The 18,232-nt window shown below is 32.4% G+C and overlaps 3 protein-coding genes and 1 pseudogene across 3 annotated transcripts; 2 read left to right on the top strand and 2 right to left on the bottom strand.

The window, feature by feature from the left end:
* Window positions 1–277: 277 nt before the first annotated feature.
* Window positions 278–1,110, top strand: LOC149512038 (aminoaldehyde dehydrogenase 1, peroxisomal pseudogene; annotated as a pseudogene).
* Window positions 1,111–10,198: 9,088 nt separating this feature from the next.
* LOC111317196 (lipid phosphate phosphatase epsilon 2, chloroplastic-like) lies at window positions 10,199–11,709 on the top strand. The gene is made up of 4 exons (XM_022919597.2): window positions 10,199–10,625; window positions 10,722–10,947; window positions 11,141–11,214; window positions 11,369–11,709. Exons 1-4 carry the CDS (start codon window positions 10,323–10,325, stop codon window positions 11,603–11,605), a joined length of 840 nt encoding a protein of 279 aa, XP_022775332.2. The 5' UTR covers window positions 10,199–10,322; the 3' UTR covers window positions 11,606–11,709.
* Window positions 11,710–12,700: 991 nt separating this feature from the next.
* On the bottom strand, window positions 12,701–16,062 carry LOC111317195 (uncharacterized). Its single transcript, XM_022919596.2, has 4 exons — window positions 15,802–16,062; window positions 14,191–14,988; window positions 13,320–13,748; window positions 12,701–13,114 (listed from the first exon to the last, which is right to left on the bottom strand). The coding sequence occupies exons 2-4, from the start codon at window positions 14,984–14,986 to the stop codon at window positions 12,936–12,938; spliced, it is 1,404 nt and encodes a 467-aa protein (XP_022775331.2). The 5' UTR covers window positions 14,987–14,988; window positions 15,802–16,062; the 3' UTR covers window positions 12,701–12,935.
* Window positions 16,063–17,201: 1,139 nt separating this feature from the next.
* LOC111317194 (uncharacterized) lies at window positions 17,202–17,938 on the bottom strand. Its single transcript, XM_022919595.2, has one exon. The coding sequence runs from the start codon at window positions 17,806–17,808 to the stop codon at window positions 17,299–17,301; it is 510 nt and encodes a 169-aa protein (XP_022775330.1). The 5' UTR covers window positions 17,809–17,938; the 3' UTR covers window positions 17,202–17,298.
* Window positions 17,939–18,232: the final 294 nt, after the last annotated feature.

Raw genomic sequence — 18,232 nt, 5'->3', positions numbered from 1 at the left:
TGTGGACCCACTCAAACCACCCTATCCTAAGTGGTATGATCCTACAGCTCACTGTGACTACCACTATAGAATTGCTGGCTATTGTACTAAAAATTACACTATTCTAAAGCATAAGGTGCAACGGTTAATCAAGAATGGAATGGTAAGTTTTGATCAAGGAAGAGCAATAAGAGAACACGAGTACAAAGATTAGGGAAAGATCATAGAAAAAAAAAAGCTTCTTAGACATCGATTTGAAGATGAGAGTGAAACAAAAAAAAAAGCAAACTGATTTAATATGGTGATCCAAATTTTGAGTCGAATGTTACTCATTAACATTGAATGGAGAAAGTCTGTTCTCAAGAAGTGAATTTCAATTATCTATCCTGTAATTGAACAGAACATCGATCATATTTTGATAGCTACAGCTGAAGATGTGAAGCTTGCGGTAGCTGCTGCTTAGAGAGCTCTTTCTAGAAACAAAGGTAAAGATTGGGCTTCAGCTGCTGGCACTATTCGTGCCAAGTATTTACAGGCCTTCGTTTTTAAGATAACAAAGAGAAAATCTGAATTAGCAAAGCTTGAGCAATTGATTACAGAAAATCACTTGATGAAGTAACTTGGGACATTGATAATGTTGCTGGATGTTTTGAGTACTATACGCACCTTGTTGAAGGTTTAGATATGAAGCAAAAGGTTGTTATCTCTCTTCCTATTGAGACATTTAAGAGTTATATGCTTAAAGAACCACTTGAGGTCGTTAGATTGATTACTCTATGGAATTATGCACTGTTGATGGCCGCTTGAAAAGTAGCTCTTACTTTGACTACAGATTGTGCTACAATACTGAAACCTTTCGAGTTAGTATCTATCACATGTTTGGAGCTGACTGACGTGTGTAGAAAGGTTGGTTTTCCTTTAGGTGTCTTGAACATTCTAACTGGATCGAGCTCGAAAGTTATGATTCGTTTAGCATCTCATCCCAATGTTGACAAGATTACCTTTACTAGAAGCACTATAACAGGGAGCATGATGATAGAAGCAGGCGCTTAAATGGTCAAGCCTGTATCTTTAGAACTCGACAGAAAAAACCCAATCATTTTGTTTGAGGATCAAGAATATGAAGAGTAGCAATGAATCAATGGAACGAGATAAAAATCTTTCACCTGATTGCACATGAGCATGATTTTAAAGAGGACGTTAAAACTGGTTGAATGCTACTTGTCATTCTAAGAGTTCTTTTAAAGTAATGTTAGGATTTCTTTTTTGCAATATGATTTCACTTGTTATCATCTTAATAAATGCAAGTTAATGCATTTCATTACATTTTCTTTTTCACTCGACCATTATTCCATGGCCTGTTACCTTTCATAACTTTACATTCTCATTCTTAAATTTCAGATGATGAATATTTAGATAATGATAACAATAATTCTGAGATTTAATTTTGAGAACTCATTCACATTAATATGAGAAGATCATTTGAGCAAAAAAATAAGCTGGTACTAGAGGTGAAATAGATATATCTTGAAGATGTGCAATCTTTTATATAGGTTCATGAGCTTTGTTCAATAGATGATGTTCAAGAAAAGTATTCATAATTGAGATAAAAAATAGCCATCTCTCTTTTACCATTTGAAAAATCATTTATTGCTACCCCTTTGAGCCTATTATGATTTTTTTTTTGAAGAACCCCAATCAAGGATCACCCTCTACACCGGAGGGTAATTTTTGAAAAAAAATATATCACAAAAGGTTTCAAAGATGAAAAGAGAAAGAAAAGTAAAAGAAAAAAAAATAAATGCCACACATGATTTGAGGCAAAGTAATGAGAATATTTTGTGTGAAAAAAAAAGTAGTGAAATGATGTGGGGGTAAAATACCAAGTTGCATTAAATGATCCTTTAGTTTTGAACCTTTTTAATACATGTTTTGAGCTTATTATATACATTTTTTTATGACCCATCACCTTGACCTACATTACAACCTTGAAAAGTTTATTTGGATCAAGTGTGAATGCTTAACTTGATGATCATATATTGAGCAAAGACATGCTCATGATGAAACACTGGAATCATGTTACATTACTCTAAAGTTTGATGTGTGAAAGATATCAACAATGGATGAAAAATAAGAAAAAAAATGATGAAAAAAATAAAAAAAATAGAAAAAAAAAAGAAAGAAGAAAAAATGAGAAAATGAAAAAAATATATTCAAATTGAAAACCTAAAATGATGATTTTGGTAGAAAAAGATCCAGGTCAAATGGTTCACATAGATTAAAGATATCTGAAGATTCCTCAAAGATGGGGTAAAGTTCGCCAAGCTCAAAATGACTTCAACAGTAAATAGAATTAGTTTTTTAAAAAAAATCCTAGATTAATGTTAAAAATTGTTTGAATCTTCATCGTTTGGACATACCATTCATCCCAATGACATGTATCCAATTTATTTCCTTTCCCATTTGTTTTGTACCAAAATAGATCTTCATTGATTATCTTTACCATAATTCACCTTGTGTTCTCTTATTGTTACATCCTTAGAATAAATCAAGAAAATATATGAGTGCATTATATTTGTCAAGAATTGAAATGATGATGAATGAATGACAATGTGCATAAAAAAGGTCTTACATTCCTTTGAAAAGAAATCTAAGATGATGGTGGTAACAAAATGAAAAAATGGTAGAAACCTAAAAGAGATTATTTGGAAGGACATATGATGTGACCAAACGGAGAATATGATGATGGATTGGACAATAAAATGAAGATAGGGTAAATCTTGAAAAGTGGTATAACCAAGTGATGAGTACAAGGATAAATTGGTCGATATGACTTGCAAGTTATGATTGAATGATAAAAATAATCAGTAGATAAAGTTTGTTTTGGAATGGTTAATGCTGAGACACCTATGAGTAATGACCTAGTGATGGTGGATGAAACTTGTTCTAAAATTTGTTAGTGCTGAGAAGTCCATGAATGGTGGTCAAGTGATGATCGATTGATGAAACTTGTTCCAAAGTATTGAGAAACTGAACAAGGAAGACATGCGAAATGGTAGAGTTTTGATAGCCATATTACCATAATTATTTAAAATTGTGTGACATAGACGTCTGTATTACATGCATCATGGTGGCATCATTGCTTGAATAGTACATGCATATAATTTGATGAATTAAACTTTGTTTGGACATGCATGGCACTATGAGAATATAGGTTGCTGCATTTGTATCATTAAGAAGGCATTTGCATCTTTGGTTATAACATTCATTCATGCAAATTTTTGAATCACTTGAAAAAGAAATTGTGACTATTTTGATGAGAATTTTTTAGAACTCAAATGAGAATCTTTGAGTTTCAAAATGAGAATCTTTGATGAGTGAAACCCTAAAGTTCGTCGAATGTGAATCTTCGAACAAATGAAAAGTTTTAAACTTTTGGATGTGAATCTTCAAAATACAAAGCTTTAATTTTTTTGGATATGAATTTCTAATGTTTTAAATGAGAACCTTTGAACTTAGATGTGAAACTCTAAGTTTTATTGCATGTGAGCCTTTGAACTCAAATGAGAAGCTTTGAAATTTTGGATGTGAATCTCCAAAATTCAAATGAAAAGCTTTAGATTTTTGGATATGAATTACAAGTTTGCCAAATGAGAACCTTTGAAAAGCCTTGAACTTTTGGATGTGAATCTCCAAAATTCAAATGAGGATTTTTAATGCGAGTCTTGCAAGTTGCAAATGCAAATTTTGAGATCTTGCAAATTTGAATGAAACTAAAATTTTGAGAATCAAATTTTAGTAAATTCTTATGAAGTTGAAAGGTTCTTACGAATCTGAACCTCTGAATGTTGAACTCAAATTGTGAATCTTTGAGTTCCCATTACAAAATTCCTTCAATCACGATCCATAACTCATTTGGACATGATGGTCAAGGAGCAATTTACTTTTCAAAGTTTCGTTGCCTCTGTTTAGAGGAGCAATTTATTTTTCAAAGTTGTGGTACCTCTATTTAGAAGAGCAATTTACTTTGCAAAAGTTAAGGTGCCTCTGTTTAGAGGAGTAATTTACTTTTCAAAGTTGTGGTACCTCTGATTAGAAGAGTCATTTACTTTTCAAAAGTCGTTGAGCCTTTGATTAGAGGAGCTTTAGTTATTTTTAAAGTTGTTAAGCCTCTGATTAGAAGAGCCATTTACTTTTCAAAGTTGTGGTGTCTTTGATTAGAGGAGCCATTTACTTTCCAAAAGTCGTTGAGCCTCTGATTAGAGAAGCCTTTTATTTTTCAAAAGTCGTTGAGCCTCTAATTAGAGGAGCCATTTATTTTTAAAAGTTGTAGAGCCTTTGATTAGAGGAGCCATTTATTTTTTAAAAAGTCGTTGAGCCTCTTATTAGAAGAGTTTTGTTTATTTATTTCCAAAAGTCATCGAGCCTCTAATTAGAGGAGTTTTTTTTATGTTCTTCAAAGTTATTGAGCCTCTGCTTAGAGGAGTTTTGATCAAATTTTAACAAAAGAAACAAAAAAGAAAGGGGTCGAGTGGAGCCTTGAATGGGTGTCTACGTCTTTGCGCAGTTTTTATTTCACAGAAAATGTGCAAAGAGGGGCAGCTGTAGACATCCCAATCTGTCTGGGGGTCTATAAGATCAACTTTGACAATTAAAAAATTAAAAAATAATAAAAATGAAAAAAAACAAAAAAGGTGTTTGAGTTTGCATAAAACTGGGCTGGTAGAGTTTGGATTAGATTTAAAGATTGAATCTCAATCACAAGAAGAAATTATGATTGATCAGAAACTCCTCTGATCAATCCTTATAAATAAACATTGGGACACAAAAAATTGGAAGGGATAGAAACACAATCAGCAGAGAAAATATAAAAAAGTGTAGCATAATAGGGAGGACGGCACACCATCAGGCCATTGCCAACCAACGTCCACTGACAGCCAGCCTAGTGCCACTATGGATCGAAATGCCTAAACCATTAAACACGACACAATCACAGTGTTAGTTCTTCATGGTTCAAGTTGGTTTTGTTTGAATAAAAAGAATCAGAGTTACGGGTCTGGTAAAGAAGGAAATAAAGAGAAAAATGAGTTGATAGGCTAGCACATTGGTTTGGTTTGATGGAATTTCATCCTCACGTCAACTTTGGTATTTTTTTTTTCAAATTCTTTAATTGTTTGGTACTTTTTTTTTATTTGATTGTTTATTCATTTGTTTTGTTTTATGCATAATTGTTTATTTATTCATTTTTTTTTATGGTTTTCATTATTTGATATTAATAAAATAATAAAAAATAAAAATTTGGGAATAAATATTAATCATCCAATGATGGAATTTATAAAAATTTCAAATGGCAAATTTTTATGAAATTCCTAGGTGAGAAATTTTGTTTAAATTTATCCCAAATTGTGAAATAATTTAGATAAAATTTCAATAACAATAATTAGTATTTATTTTCAAACCAAAAAAATTAAAAAATTAAAAATAATAAAAACATAAAAATATAAAGTTTTTGAAATTAAATACAAATTACCCAATGATGAGATTCTTAGAAATTTCAAATGGTAAATTCCTAAGAAATCTCTAGGTAAGAAATTTCTTCTAAATTTGGCCCAAATGGTGGAATGATTTAGATGAAATTTCAATACAAGTAATTGTATTCTTTTCCACATAAAAATTTGGATTGAAAATATTTAATAATTATCTAAGGATGAGATTCTTAGAAATTTCAAATGGTAAATTTTTAAGAAATCTCTAGGTGAGAAATTTTCTTTAAATTTGACCAAAATGGTAGAATAATTTAGATGAAATTTCAATAAAAATAATTGTCATATTATTTTCTTTCCAAGAAAAAAAATTTTCTAAATAGGCCCAAATAGTAAAAATTTTAGAAATTTAAAAAAAAAATTATTTCTAATTTAGCCCAAATTGTGGAATAATTAGATTTATTTTCAACAAAAATGGTAATAATAAATAATAATAAATAAATCTTTTTTCGACGACGGAGCCTCTTTAAGAAATCAAATGGGATTCTTGAATACTCTTGAGATGAGAAAGAATTTTTTTGAGATTGATGGAGAATCTTAAAAATTGTTTCCAATATTTAACATAAAATTTGAAGCCATTAGATTCTAAACCTTAGGATAAATTTGAAATAATATGGTAACATTCTTTGGATGGGCATGTGGGGGTGCTATAACCTTCTCCACATGTAACCGAACTCTCGAACCCTGTTCTGATTCGTAGACCTGAACCTATTCTTTTAGGGACCTATAGTCAAGCTTAGGAGTTCTTTAAAAGGATAGATTCCCTAGGTGACCAATCACACATAATAAAATATTGGTGGTGACTCCATTCATTTGTTAAATCTAGCTATAGATTTTTGAATCTATATGTTATGACATTTACTGTAGTAACGACGACTATCACTCACTCTTCGATTTTTTCTCTCTTTTTCTCTAGCTTTTTTTCTTGATTTTTTGGTAAGAAAAGTTTCTACAACTCCATGCCTACTTATAGGTGGGCCTGACAATTCGTGTTTTTATGTTATATTTTGTATCGTGTTTGACACGTGTAGTGACACGAATTATTAAAACACAAACACGACACGTTTTATTATACGTGTTATATGTGATACAACATGACTAACATGTATACAATTAATTTGTTTAAACGCGACATGTATAAATATGAATAATATGGATATACATGAATAGACACGATTAATATGGATATATATGAATAGATACGACTAATATGAATATATATTAAAATACGATTAAAATAATAAATAACTATAAACTATCCATCATTTACAACTTAATAAATTTAATATATTAATAATATAAAAAGTACTTATATATTAAAAAATAAAAAAATAAATACTCATTTAATATATATTTAATATATATTTAAATTTTAATTTATATTACATAACTATATTAATTTTTAATATAAATTCAAAATGGAAAACTATTAAAAATTAAAGAATAAAATAATAATGTATAAGATTAATACTAATATTTATATTATTAATATAAAAAAAATAATTTTATAATAATTATTAAATGAATATCATAATTAAATGTTTAAAGTAATTTTATATGATACTAAATAGCTAATTAAATATCATAATTAAAAGATTAAAAATTAAAATAATCTTTGTATGTTTATATTAAATTAAAATAAATATAAAAATATATTAAACGTGTTAAATATATTAAATGTATTAAATATATTAAATGTATACTCGTATGACAATATTAAATTAAATATGTTATTTGTATCGTGTCATATGTTTAGATGTGTCAACATTTATACAACACAAATTATGTCATGTTGAAATTTGTGACAATACAAATAAATATGAAACACATTTTTTTAAAATACAGATATAATTTTTTTTGTATTATATCATCATATCGTATCTAATATTACCATATTTATTTATAGATAAAATTTTTCATGTTTCACTGTAGTAATGACAACTGTCACTCACTTTTTGATTTTTTCTCTCTTGCTTTCTAGCTTTTCTTCTTGTTTTTTTGATATAAAGAATTTTTACTACTCCATACCAACTTATAGGCAAAAATTTTTCACGTTTCACAATAATAACAATGATTGTCACTCACTTTTTGATTCATTACTGTCATTCACTCTTTGATTTTTTTTCTCTCTTGCTCTCTGAATTTTCTTCTTGATTTTTTGGTACGAAGAATTTCTACAACTTCATACCTACTTATAGGCAAAATTTTTTCATGAATCACTATAATAATGATAATTGTCACTCACTCTTTAATTTTTTTTCTCTCCTGCTTTTTAGCTTTTCTTCTTGATTTTTTTATATGAAGAATTTCGACAACTTTATGCTTACTTATAGGCAAAAATATTTCATGTTTCACTATAGTAATGATGCCTGTCACTCACTTTTAAGGATAACAACGGATTGGGTCGGGATGAATTTTTGTTTGTCTCGAATCTAACCCGATTTTATAACCATAAAACCTATACTCGATCCAAAATTTTTTTTACTCGAATCCAATCCAAATTCGATATTGTATAAATCGTACCTGATCCGATCTGAAATTAATAAAATATTATATTTTAAAATATAAAATATTTTTTTTAAAATATAAATATATAAATACATATAAATAAAAAATTAAAAAATTAAAAAAAATTTTATATAATATCAGATCGAGTCGGATCGAGTTTGCCTAAAACCCAAACTCGACCTGAATCCGATTTTTACTTATTAATACCCGACCCGACCTAACCCTAAAATCCGATTTTCAAAAAAAAAAGTTGACCTTATAAAATCAAGTCGAAACTCGTTAGTTCCGGATTAAGCTACCAACCCTACTCACTCTCTGATTTACTACTATCACTTACTTTTTTATTTTTTCTCTTTTGTTTTCTAACTTTTGTTTTTGATTTTTTTATATGAAGAATTTCTACAACTGCATATCTACTATAGGTAAAAATTTTTCATGTTTCACTGTAGTAACGATGACTATTACTCACTCTTTAATTTTTTTTCTCTTTTGCTCTCTAGCTTTTTTTCTTGATTTTTTGGTATGAAAAATTTCTACAACTTCATGCCTGCTTTAAGCAAAAATTTTTCACTTTTTACTGTAGTACGGCAACTGGTACTTACTCTTAAATTTTTTTCTCTCTCGCTCTCTAATTTTTCTTTTTTATTTTTTAGTATGAAGAATTTCTACAACTACTACATGCTTACTTATAGGCAACTGGTACTTACTCTTAAATTTTTTTCTCTCTCGCTCTCTAATTTTTCTTTTTTATTTTTTAGTATGAAGAATTTCTACAACTACTACATGCTTACTTATAGGAAAAAAATTTTCACATTTTATTGTAACAACGACGACTGTCACTCACTCTTTGATTTTTTTTCTCTTGCTCTGTAACTTTATTCTTTTTGATTTTTTGGTATGAAAAATCTTTATAACTCTGTACTTACTCGTAGAAAAAAAATTTTCACGTTTCACCGCAATATCAACAACCGTCACTTTGGCAATGATTCTATTACTATAACAACGATGGCTGTTACTGGTGTCTGTTACTGTAACAATGGCAGAAGTACTTTAGCAACAGTCAAAATTTCATTTCACATTTGGTAGAAATTTCAAGTCATTTCTCAACAGAAAGCTTTCTTAAAGTGTACTAAGAAATGAATGATTTCATCAAGAAATAAAAACGTATTGGAAAAACAAAAACAACTATAACGGCATTGCCTCTTGACAGACAAAAACATGCAAAAAAAAAAACATTGTTTCATCCTACTTTTGATTTTGCCAGTTCCTTATGGGCGTTGATCTACCAGAAAATGGGGCCTGAAATATGGGCCTTTTTACAAGTCTAACATGGCCGTTCATGTTGCATATGGCCAATTAATTTGGCAAAATTATGATGATAATTAGATTTATTTATGAAAAATTATTTAATATACCATAAAAATTTCATCAACCAAGTTAAAATATTCCAAACTATTTTTTAAAAATATATTTTAAAAATTTATATAATAAAAAAATTACAAAATTATCTTTTAATCTGGATAATAAAATTTTAAAAACTCTAAAATTTTGTATAAAATAATATTTTTTATAAAAAAAAACTTAGGACTTTCAATAATGAAAGGAGAATTAATACTAGAAAGGAATCCAAGCTCATGAAATTCCTTTTCGTTATTTACATACAAGATCAAAGATGTGTGGCTCATGACTTGTCTTATTTTCTACCATATATGTTTTTTTTTTTTTGTTTTTGAAAAATGACATAAAGAAGAAAACAAACAAAACTTAATCCTAGAGTTGTCCACCTCATTTTTTATGTCACTAATCTTCTTTTTGTATTTTTATTAATTTAATTTTCATGTTATCTATTGTATGATTATGATTGTGTAGCTTAAAATTTATACGTATAAATTTTTATTTATCAATCTATTTAATTAATATACATATACTCGCAAAGAAGGTCAACAAAAATCATATCATATAAAATGAACGAAAAACGTTGAAGGCTAACACTTGACCAGTTCTGGTTGGAGACATGACAAAGCTGACGAAAAAGCATCGCAGAGGATATGTCTTTCTTGCAAGAACAGACATTGAGGTCAGACACGGAACTGCGAAGTCCTAACTCAGGGTTCTAAGCCGAGTTAGACGCCCGCAACTTGGAATTTTCTCATCCAAGTATTACTCTAAAAAAACAAAAACCCATTTCCTCTCTCCACGCATTTCCACGGGTCTCAAAAATAAAATTAAAAAAATGCTTTTCCTCTTCTTCACTTCATTCATTGCCATACACCGGTCGTACTTTCCAAAAAAATGTCTTCAATTTCAAGACTTTTTGACTCTACACGCTTCAAATTCAATATTAGTTCTTCTCCTAGGCTTAATAAATCTTTAAACCCAAGGTATTTCCTCCAATTCCGGACCAGCAAACCAAGTTTTTCTGGAGGATTCTTGGCCAAGCGAGCCGGAGGGCGGGACTCTCCCAGAACCATGATTAAAACTACAGATATTAAGGACTCTAGGAACGGAGATGATGGTCTTCAAGTGCTTGAACAAGAAGCTTTCTTTAACGGGCCAGTACGGCTTCAAGGGTTGGAGCCCGCCTTAAATCGTCTGGTGAGTGTATTTATGTATATACGGTAAAAGGGTATTTGGGTGTGTATTTTTTCCAATGTTTGCTGAAATGGGGTTTTGGTTTATTGGGGATGATAGAGCAAGTGGCTGGTGTCGGCTTTGTTCGGTGGGGTGATTGTGTGGCGGCATGACGCGGAGGCTTTGTGGATGGCGATGGGGTCGATTGTGAATGCGCTGCTGTCAGTTGGGCTGAAACGGGTGCTGAATCAGGACCGGCCTGTTGCTGGGCTTAAATCTGACCCTGGGATGCCATCGTCTCATGCTCAATCCATTTTCTTCACCGTCATGTTTACCATAGCTTCAAGTAAAGCCCCCACACTCACTCCTTAATGAAAGTGTTTATCTTTGTTTTGTTTTATTCACTTTACATTAGCTTCCAAGAATTTGCATTTCAGTAGGCAATTGAGTTTAGAGTCTAATCTGAAATTCAAACTTGAAAGTTTTAAGATTGTCTTTTCAAATTGAATGATATTTAAATTCTGTATTTGGTTTTACAGTTTTGGAATGGCTGGGGGTTAATGAACTTTCAGTGAGCATCAGCTTTCTTGCTCTGGCATTTGGTTCATATTTTGTGAGTATATATTATAAAAATTACATTAAAAGTTTATTCTTTTGTTTTTTATAGCAGTGGAAAGCTGTGATTTTTTGTTTATTAGTTCTGAATTGTGAAGCTTGTGGAAAGAGTTATCTTATTACTGGTTTTTATGTTGATTTCTGGCTTGCAGTCATGGCTTCGAGTGTCACAGCTGCTTCACACGATTAATCAAATTCTTGTGGGGGCTGTCGTAGGGTCGATTTTCTCAATTTTGTGGTACATATCATGGGATGCTGTTGTTTTGACAGCATTTAATTCCTCATTGTGGGTACAGGTAATTGTTCTTTTGGCTTCTGCTGGATTTGGCCTAGGCTTTGTTCTATACGTGATTCAGTATTGGCTCAAGGATGAAAGATCAATGATGTAAATAGATCAATTTTATGCAGATGAAATTCCGTAGATGTTTTACATTAACAAATAAAAATGTTGTCTGAAGCTTACTGAACTAATACAAGTAATTTGATTCGTTCATTTCAAGAGTTTCAAACTCATCTGTGGCAATTGTCTGTCATGATGGAAAAACATACAAATCATACCAGGAAGGTGATTCTGTAGGCAATGGTAACCAAATCAAATTAAATCAAACAAAGGAGAAAAATACAAATTACTGTAGATCAATTTGGTCATAGTGCTTCACTTCAACCTTTTTAAAAACTGAAAACTGTCACAATATTCTTGTGCGATGCTTTGGGACACTAGTAAGAAGGAAGAAATCATCATCAGATGTTAGATACTGCTGCACTTGACTTCTTGCCCTGTTTACATACTGTTTCTTTCCTCCAAAGCTGTCATAGTTATTAGCTAAGCTCAGGATGAGCTTGATTCGATACCTTCTTGCCTCAGGCTTTTCAAAATCTAATCCCTGTAAAACATTCCAAAAATAAAAAGATCTAAATCGTATCTATATCAGGAACTTTAAGGATTTAAAGATGCACACGTTTCTAGTGAAGGAAAAGTGAGAACTTGTTATCCCTGGAGGTTAGGAAACTTTCTCTGGTTAAAATCAGAGAAATATGAAGAGCAATTAGCTCCATTATTGGAGCTCGGATTTAAATGCTGTTGCTCTGCTTGTTGATAGCTTCAATGAAACTGGTCCTCCATAGGACAATTCATGATTTCATTAGTTTATCCTTGGATCCAGCCTCGAATAAATAAAACGCAGCGTCTTGGAACCATCATTGTGCTTTTTTTCATTTGTTTTTGAAAAACCCTTCTGATTGATAGGATTTGATCTTTAACAATATTTGGGTTTTTTATTTTATATATTGAGAAATGAAAAAATTTCAAAATCAACTCTTGAAATTTTAAGAAATTAAAATTAATCATAAAATCAGATATTCAGATTTTTTTTTTACAATTTCCGAATGCATACGAGTCTTGTTCGCACAACAAAGATACCAGCCTGAATCAGAAGAAACGTTAAAACGAGATTATGTGTGCATAACGCACACCATAGGCCAAATTTGGGTAACAAAAGACCAATATTATTAGATGATTCATCAGCTCCCAGATTGCCGGGGAAAGGAACAACTAGAACTCAAAATTATTTTGATGGTACTGTACATCTTCTGATGGCACATGGCTGAGAAATTGCTAGTAACAAAAAGCAGGAGACTACTATTCACATGGAAGAATATAAGCACCTTATTCTCTTGCCATGATGGCAGGTTATCAAAGCTATAGTAATTGAATAATTATTACTTAGATGCATCATCGTGATCAGGAGCCTGAGGACTGGCAGCAGAAGACGACCCTTTTCCTGTTGGGAGGTAAGACCATGCCAAGGCTGCCGTCCCAAGGGTAATTGCAGCAGCAATTGAACCCCACACCCATCTCTGCCTTCTTTTCTTCCTTTGTCTATCGCGCCGTGCCATCTCTGTATTAGACAATGATAAATTGCAAAAATAAGAAAATCAAATCATGTAAAGGTACCGCATAAAATTCATAGTAAAGACATTGCAGCATGACAATTTCAATAAAGAGAATCGGGCTAAAGAAACTAGTTCAAAGAAATGTTGGTAATTCTTTTTTCAAACGACTGGTTCTGCCAAGGAACGAAAATCAGGATATAGAATTCTCACCTACAGCTTCCTGGTTCCTCTGAGACATTTCCCGATTCACGGCCTCATAGTAGTGTAGTCGGTCCCACAATCGAGCAATTTCAACTTTCTTCGATTCAATTTGAGCTTCCATCTCCATCTCCATCTCTGCCTTTGCAATGCCACTTCCCACAGATAATGATACAAGTCGTGCAACACCTACTTGCTGCCTCAGTTCTTCAGCTGGATTCACCAGTTCATCCTCTGTCACATCAATGGGATCTGAGGGCAATGACGATCCAGAAACAGCTAAATCTTGGCTGATTCTTTGCCACCTACATCGCATCTTATTTAGAGCTTCTTCTGCCTGCTTCCTCTTCTCTATCTCCATAAGTAAACTCAATCTTATTTCACACATTTCAGCTTCAATGTCACGAGGAATAGACTGTGATCCACTCTCAGAAGATAATTCTGCAGGAAACAACAAAGCTAAGTAAGCTTGCCAAAACAACCACAAAATCATCACATTCGTCATCCTATCCTATATTAAGCAAATATCATTTGGGGAAATTTCTGTATTTCTCAATAGTTCAGGAATAATGTCTCATATTCCAGGCAATCCAGGACACGTATAAATATGCACACATGAAGATAGACACATCAAAATAATATATATATATATATATATATTTATATAGGTCTTTTCATTGTTCTCATGTATAAAACACCATCAAGACATTTAAACAAAGAAGGCTAGCACAAATGGTTCTCCTACTAGATAATGCATCAGGTTTTAAAAGCAGATGGCAGTCATGCATGAAAAATATTTTCCAGCTTAAAAATGGAACCTACGTTAACATATATGCATCTACACATGAACCTCATATTCAGATGAAAATAAAATCCTACATACCATCCCATGCATCAAAAAACTCTACCCCTGGTGTAGCAAACCTTGCAGAACTTTCTGCCCGGGTATTATCTTCTCCGCTCGTATTACTTGCGACACTCATTGATTCGTTTGGATCAAAGAAATCTTCGCTGTCACCATATCTGTTCATGTTCAATGGAAAAAGGTTCAGCACAGCACTATCCCTGGACAAACCATTACTCATTGGGCTGCTTCCAACTTCCCCATTACTGCTCCCAAAGTCACCATGATGGGCACCATTCATGTGCTCATCTTGAATGGAGCCGGTATGGACAGCATTTGGCTGCTCCACTTTGATAGGAACACTCAGGGCAGCATTCTCATGCTTCTCTTCATTAAGTTCAGGAATGCTAAAAGTAACAGAAACATCCTTTGATAGATCAACAGACTTGGTTTTTGCCAGCTTTGCATTCCCATTAACCTCATCTTCTTCAAGGTTTTTTTTCCAAGATGAAACATTGACCTCGGAAAAGCTCTTCAACAGGCGAGGCCCACGGCGCTTGTGATTGATGATGTAAGGTGAAGGAGGGAAAGAAGATGGCGAATCAGGTAGTGGGGTTGCCTCAGGAGTAGCATAGAGGGCAGGTGATATTTGGGGGCGATTAACTTTCCTCTCTGTTACTGATGTACCGTTCCGGCTTTCCATCTTTGAATTAGGACTAGGAATAGGCTTAGGGTTGGGGATAGGTGGGTTTAAAATAGGACCAGACTTGTCTACAGATTTGGAAGCTCCAGGTTCCAACAACCTATCCAAAGCTATAGCAGTAAAAGTTGGCATGGCTGCATAATCAAACAACAAAAGCTAATGTCACTAAACCATATGTATCATTTTTTTAGGAGAATAACCTGAAGCAAAGTGAAACAAGAAAATCCCTTCATTCCTACATTTGAGAACAATCTACTTTCCATGAACTTGAGAAGATTCACTGAATTAAGCTTATAGTAGTTAACTTTTAGTTCCAACAACTCAGCTACAACTTTTGTCCGCTAAAGAGGAAAATAATAGACAATCTAAAATTCAAATATCAATGAACTTCTATAAAATGGTTTCATGAGATTCAGTCAATTGTGTTGATCGTGGGATATCATTACGAAATAAGAATCCGTGTTTTCAAAAGATATCTGTGATTATTTCTAGTATGGAATGAGTCAATCATCCACAATTCTTATAAGCACAATTATTCAGCTCCGCTGTTATAATAAAATCAAAACCTTTTTCTTAAGAAAAAAGTCTAAAACCTATAGCTTTTTGAATAAGATCAGATAGCTAAATTTAATCTCAAATTGTATATATAAATAAATAAATAAATAAGTAAATAAATAAAAGCTCCATATAAGTACGATTAAATGAAAAAGTGAATCCAAACACGGTGTTATTAGACACAGCTATAAGTGAAACAAATGAGAATTCCTCCTGATTTCACCAGCAGCCAAACGGAACAGAAAAATAAAGAAAAAAATGATAGTTTTTTTAAATATGCAATTTTTAACCATCTACGTTAACTTTTTCATGAATTCAAAAAAAATGGAAAAAGAAAATAAAAAACAAATAAAAAGAATTCTATATATAAAAAACCGAAGGAGATTCGTTACCTTATATGCTGCTAAATAGAGAATCCTTTTACAAGAAACCCTAGGCGTTAGCAGCGGCGATGGTGGAGGAGACGGTGGCGCGTCGAGAGAGAATCGGAGAGATCAGAGTGAAGTTAAGAAACATATTACGGGGATTTTCATTTTTATAATTATAAAAAAAATGAAAAATAAATTTCTTCTCTGATCTTCCCAAAGAAAAAAAGAAACGGAAAACGCTTCCCCCAAGTTATTATCGCAGAGACCACCTCCGCTCCTCTCCGCAAAAATTTCAAAAGCTAGAATTTTTGCTATTGCTGGCTGGGAATTACTGAAATGTCGGATTTGACCTTGATTGAGGGTGGAACGAAGGATTCTGTTGGGAAGGGGTGGTTTCGGGTTTTTGGCAAGATACACGTGGGAGGTCTCCAAAGTTTTGGGGAGATTGGGTAATCTGATATATCGGCTTGCCGTTTTATGAGGTGCACGATATCGTTTTAAACTGCGAAACTTCTTTGGGCAAAACGCCGTAATAGTGAAAGGACTGGGGGGTCAGTGTATGAATGACGTGGCAGCCAACATGTCAAGCAAAGAATAATTTTCATTTTCTATCTTTATATTTATAAAAATATTTTAAGATATGATAAATTATTTATTTATATATTTATTTTATATAATAAATTTTGTTATTTTTACATTATATTATTGTGACATGTTTAAAATTATGATATTTAAATGCTTTTGTTCGGAATATAATAAACAACTTTTTAGCTTAATATTAAAGCGCTCGAGTAATGGCTGACCTTGTGTGATTGGAATCAGTTATCATAAAAAAGAAAGCTTTCATCAAAACTCTTTGAAATTTAAATTTGATGATTATAGTATTTATATAGTATCAAATATTAAAATTTTTATATTTATATTTTATTTTATATAAAAATTATGTGTAAATATAAAAATATAAAATATAATTTTTTTATTTTATTAAATTCATATATATTTATTATTATAATTTTAAATCATATCATATTCATATTTTATATTTATATTATATATTATTTATTAGAGGAGTAAATTGGGTTCGTCAGGCCCATCATCTCCTTCTTGAGTTGGGGGTAAGGCCCATGGCCATCATAAAAGAATTCAAGAGCATGGGCTTAGGAAAAAGACCAAACATTGAGGTGATGGAAACAAGCTTTTTGGAGTCCAAAACAATGGGATTGGACAGCTCTTGCCTTTTTGTGTTCCATTTGTGAAAGCAAAAGATTCTGAATCCTAGGTGAGGAAATGGGTTTGAACTAAAATTCTTCAATCTCTTTCACAGTCTATACCACGTTCGAAGCCATTTGTGTTCACATAATGACATCATTGCGTTGCCTTTCTATTCTCTCCTGGTTTCTAGTTATGTTAACGAGGGACAGATCAAAGTAAAGGAGCAATCGAGCTAGCTAATTGATATGTGTACAAATTATGGGTTCGAATCCTTTTTTATCCAAACAAGACAAGAACAAAAGTACTTCTTCATTTGTAGTATATGACAGGCATATTTGCATTCGTGTCCCACATCCCTCCTTCTTTCAGATACTCCACATACCTAGCATATTCTGGTTTTGCTGTCGTTTTCTTCTTCCGACGAGCATCAAAGAGACTGAAGAGTGGGTGAGGACTCTTGGTAACCTTTTTGTTGGAAGTCGACGACGATGATTTTTTCACTTGAGAATTTTCAGGCATGGTCGATTCCGGGGTGAACTTTCTTGATAAACCAAAAACTCGAGCTGGCACACTTCTAGCCCTCTTCAGCTGTGCTTCAAACCGACTAACGCTCGAAACAGGCTCGTCAACTTCAGCTTCAAGTAACCGTTCATAGCCACCATGGCTTCTTCTTGTGCTAAAGGCTCTAAGCATGGCCATGGCGTGATAAGAAGAGGATAAGCTAGCTAGCAGGACAAGATAGTGCGAATGTACAAAGTTTGAAATATAGAGAAAAGGGTGGGTGGCAATTGTTGATGGAGAACAACAGAATAGTAGCATTTATAGAGGAATTTATGCACGCTGTAGTTGATTAAAATTGTTCGTTGTTTGGTGTGTGGGAACATGCTTACGACTCTTGGACTTTAGTCGCCATTCTCAACAACCACGACGAAAATTGTGTTGTTTGCGGCTTCGGTAGGATCACATTGACAAAACGGAGCAGCTAAGAGGGAAAAGCAGATACGTCATGAACCATTTTCATGACGACACGGAAGCGTAGGGATGGATCACTGATGAGAGGCTTGAAATGGCGACAAATGGTTTGAATTAACGTCACTGAGATAAGCACATTAACATGGAGTTTGGTCCAAAAAATTGTCTTGATTTTGTTAGGTTGCATAGCATCCTTAAATATGGCTAACTATCAATGTTTCATCTACCTTCTTATATAACATTGATGTAATCCGTTAATTTTAGGATCCAG

Source organism: Durio zibethinus, chromosome 24 (assembly GCF_047325235.1).
Source record: "Durio zibethinus cultivar Kanyao isolate XHJ-2024 chromosome 24, ASM4732523v1, whole genome shotgun sequence".
Classification (NCBI taxonomy): Eukaryota; Viridiplantae; Streptophyta; class Magnoliopsida; order Malvales; family Malvaceae; genus Durio; species Durio zibethinus.
The sequence above is the reverse complement of the archived record's forward strand: the minus strand, read 5'-3'. Positions and strand labels throughout refer to the sequence as shown.

Coding starts and splice junctions, on each gene's coding strand:
- LOC111317194 (XM_022919595.2), bottom strand. CDS start 17,808: ATGCTACTATTCTGTTGTTCTCCATCAACAATTGCCACCCACCCTTTT.
- LOC111317196 (XM_022919597.2), top strand. CDS start 10,323: ATGTCTTCAATTTCAAGACTTTTTGACTCTACACGCTTCAAATTCAAT. Junction 10,626..10,721: donor AGCCCGCCTTAAATCGTCTG/GTGAGTGTATTT, acceptor TGGGGATGATAG/AGCAAGTGGCTGGTGTCGGC. Junction 10,948..11,140: donor CATGTTTACCATAGCTTCAA/GTAAAGCCCCCA, acceptor TTGGTTTTACAG/TTTTGGAATGGCTGGGGGTT.
- LOC111317195 (XM_022919596.2), bottom strand. CDS start 14,986: ATGCCAACTTTTACTGCTATAGCTTTGGATAGGTTGTTGGAACCTGGA. Junction 13,749..14,190: donor GTTTTTTGATGCATGGGATG/GTATGTAGGATT, acceptor TGTTTCCTGCAG/AATTATCTTCTGAGAGTGGA. Junction 13,115..13,319: donor GAGGAACCAGGAAGCTGTAG/GTGAGAATTCTA, acceptor TGTCTAATACAG/AGATGGCACGGCGCGATAGA.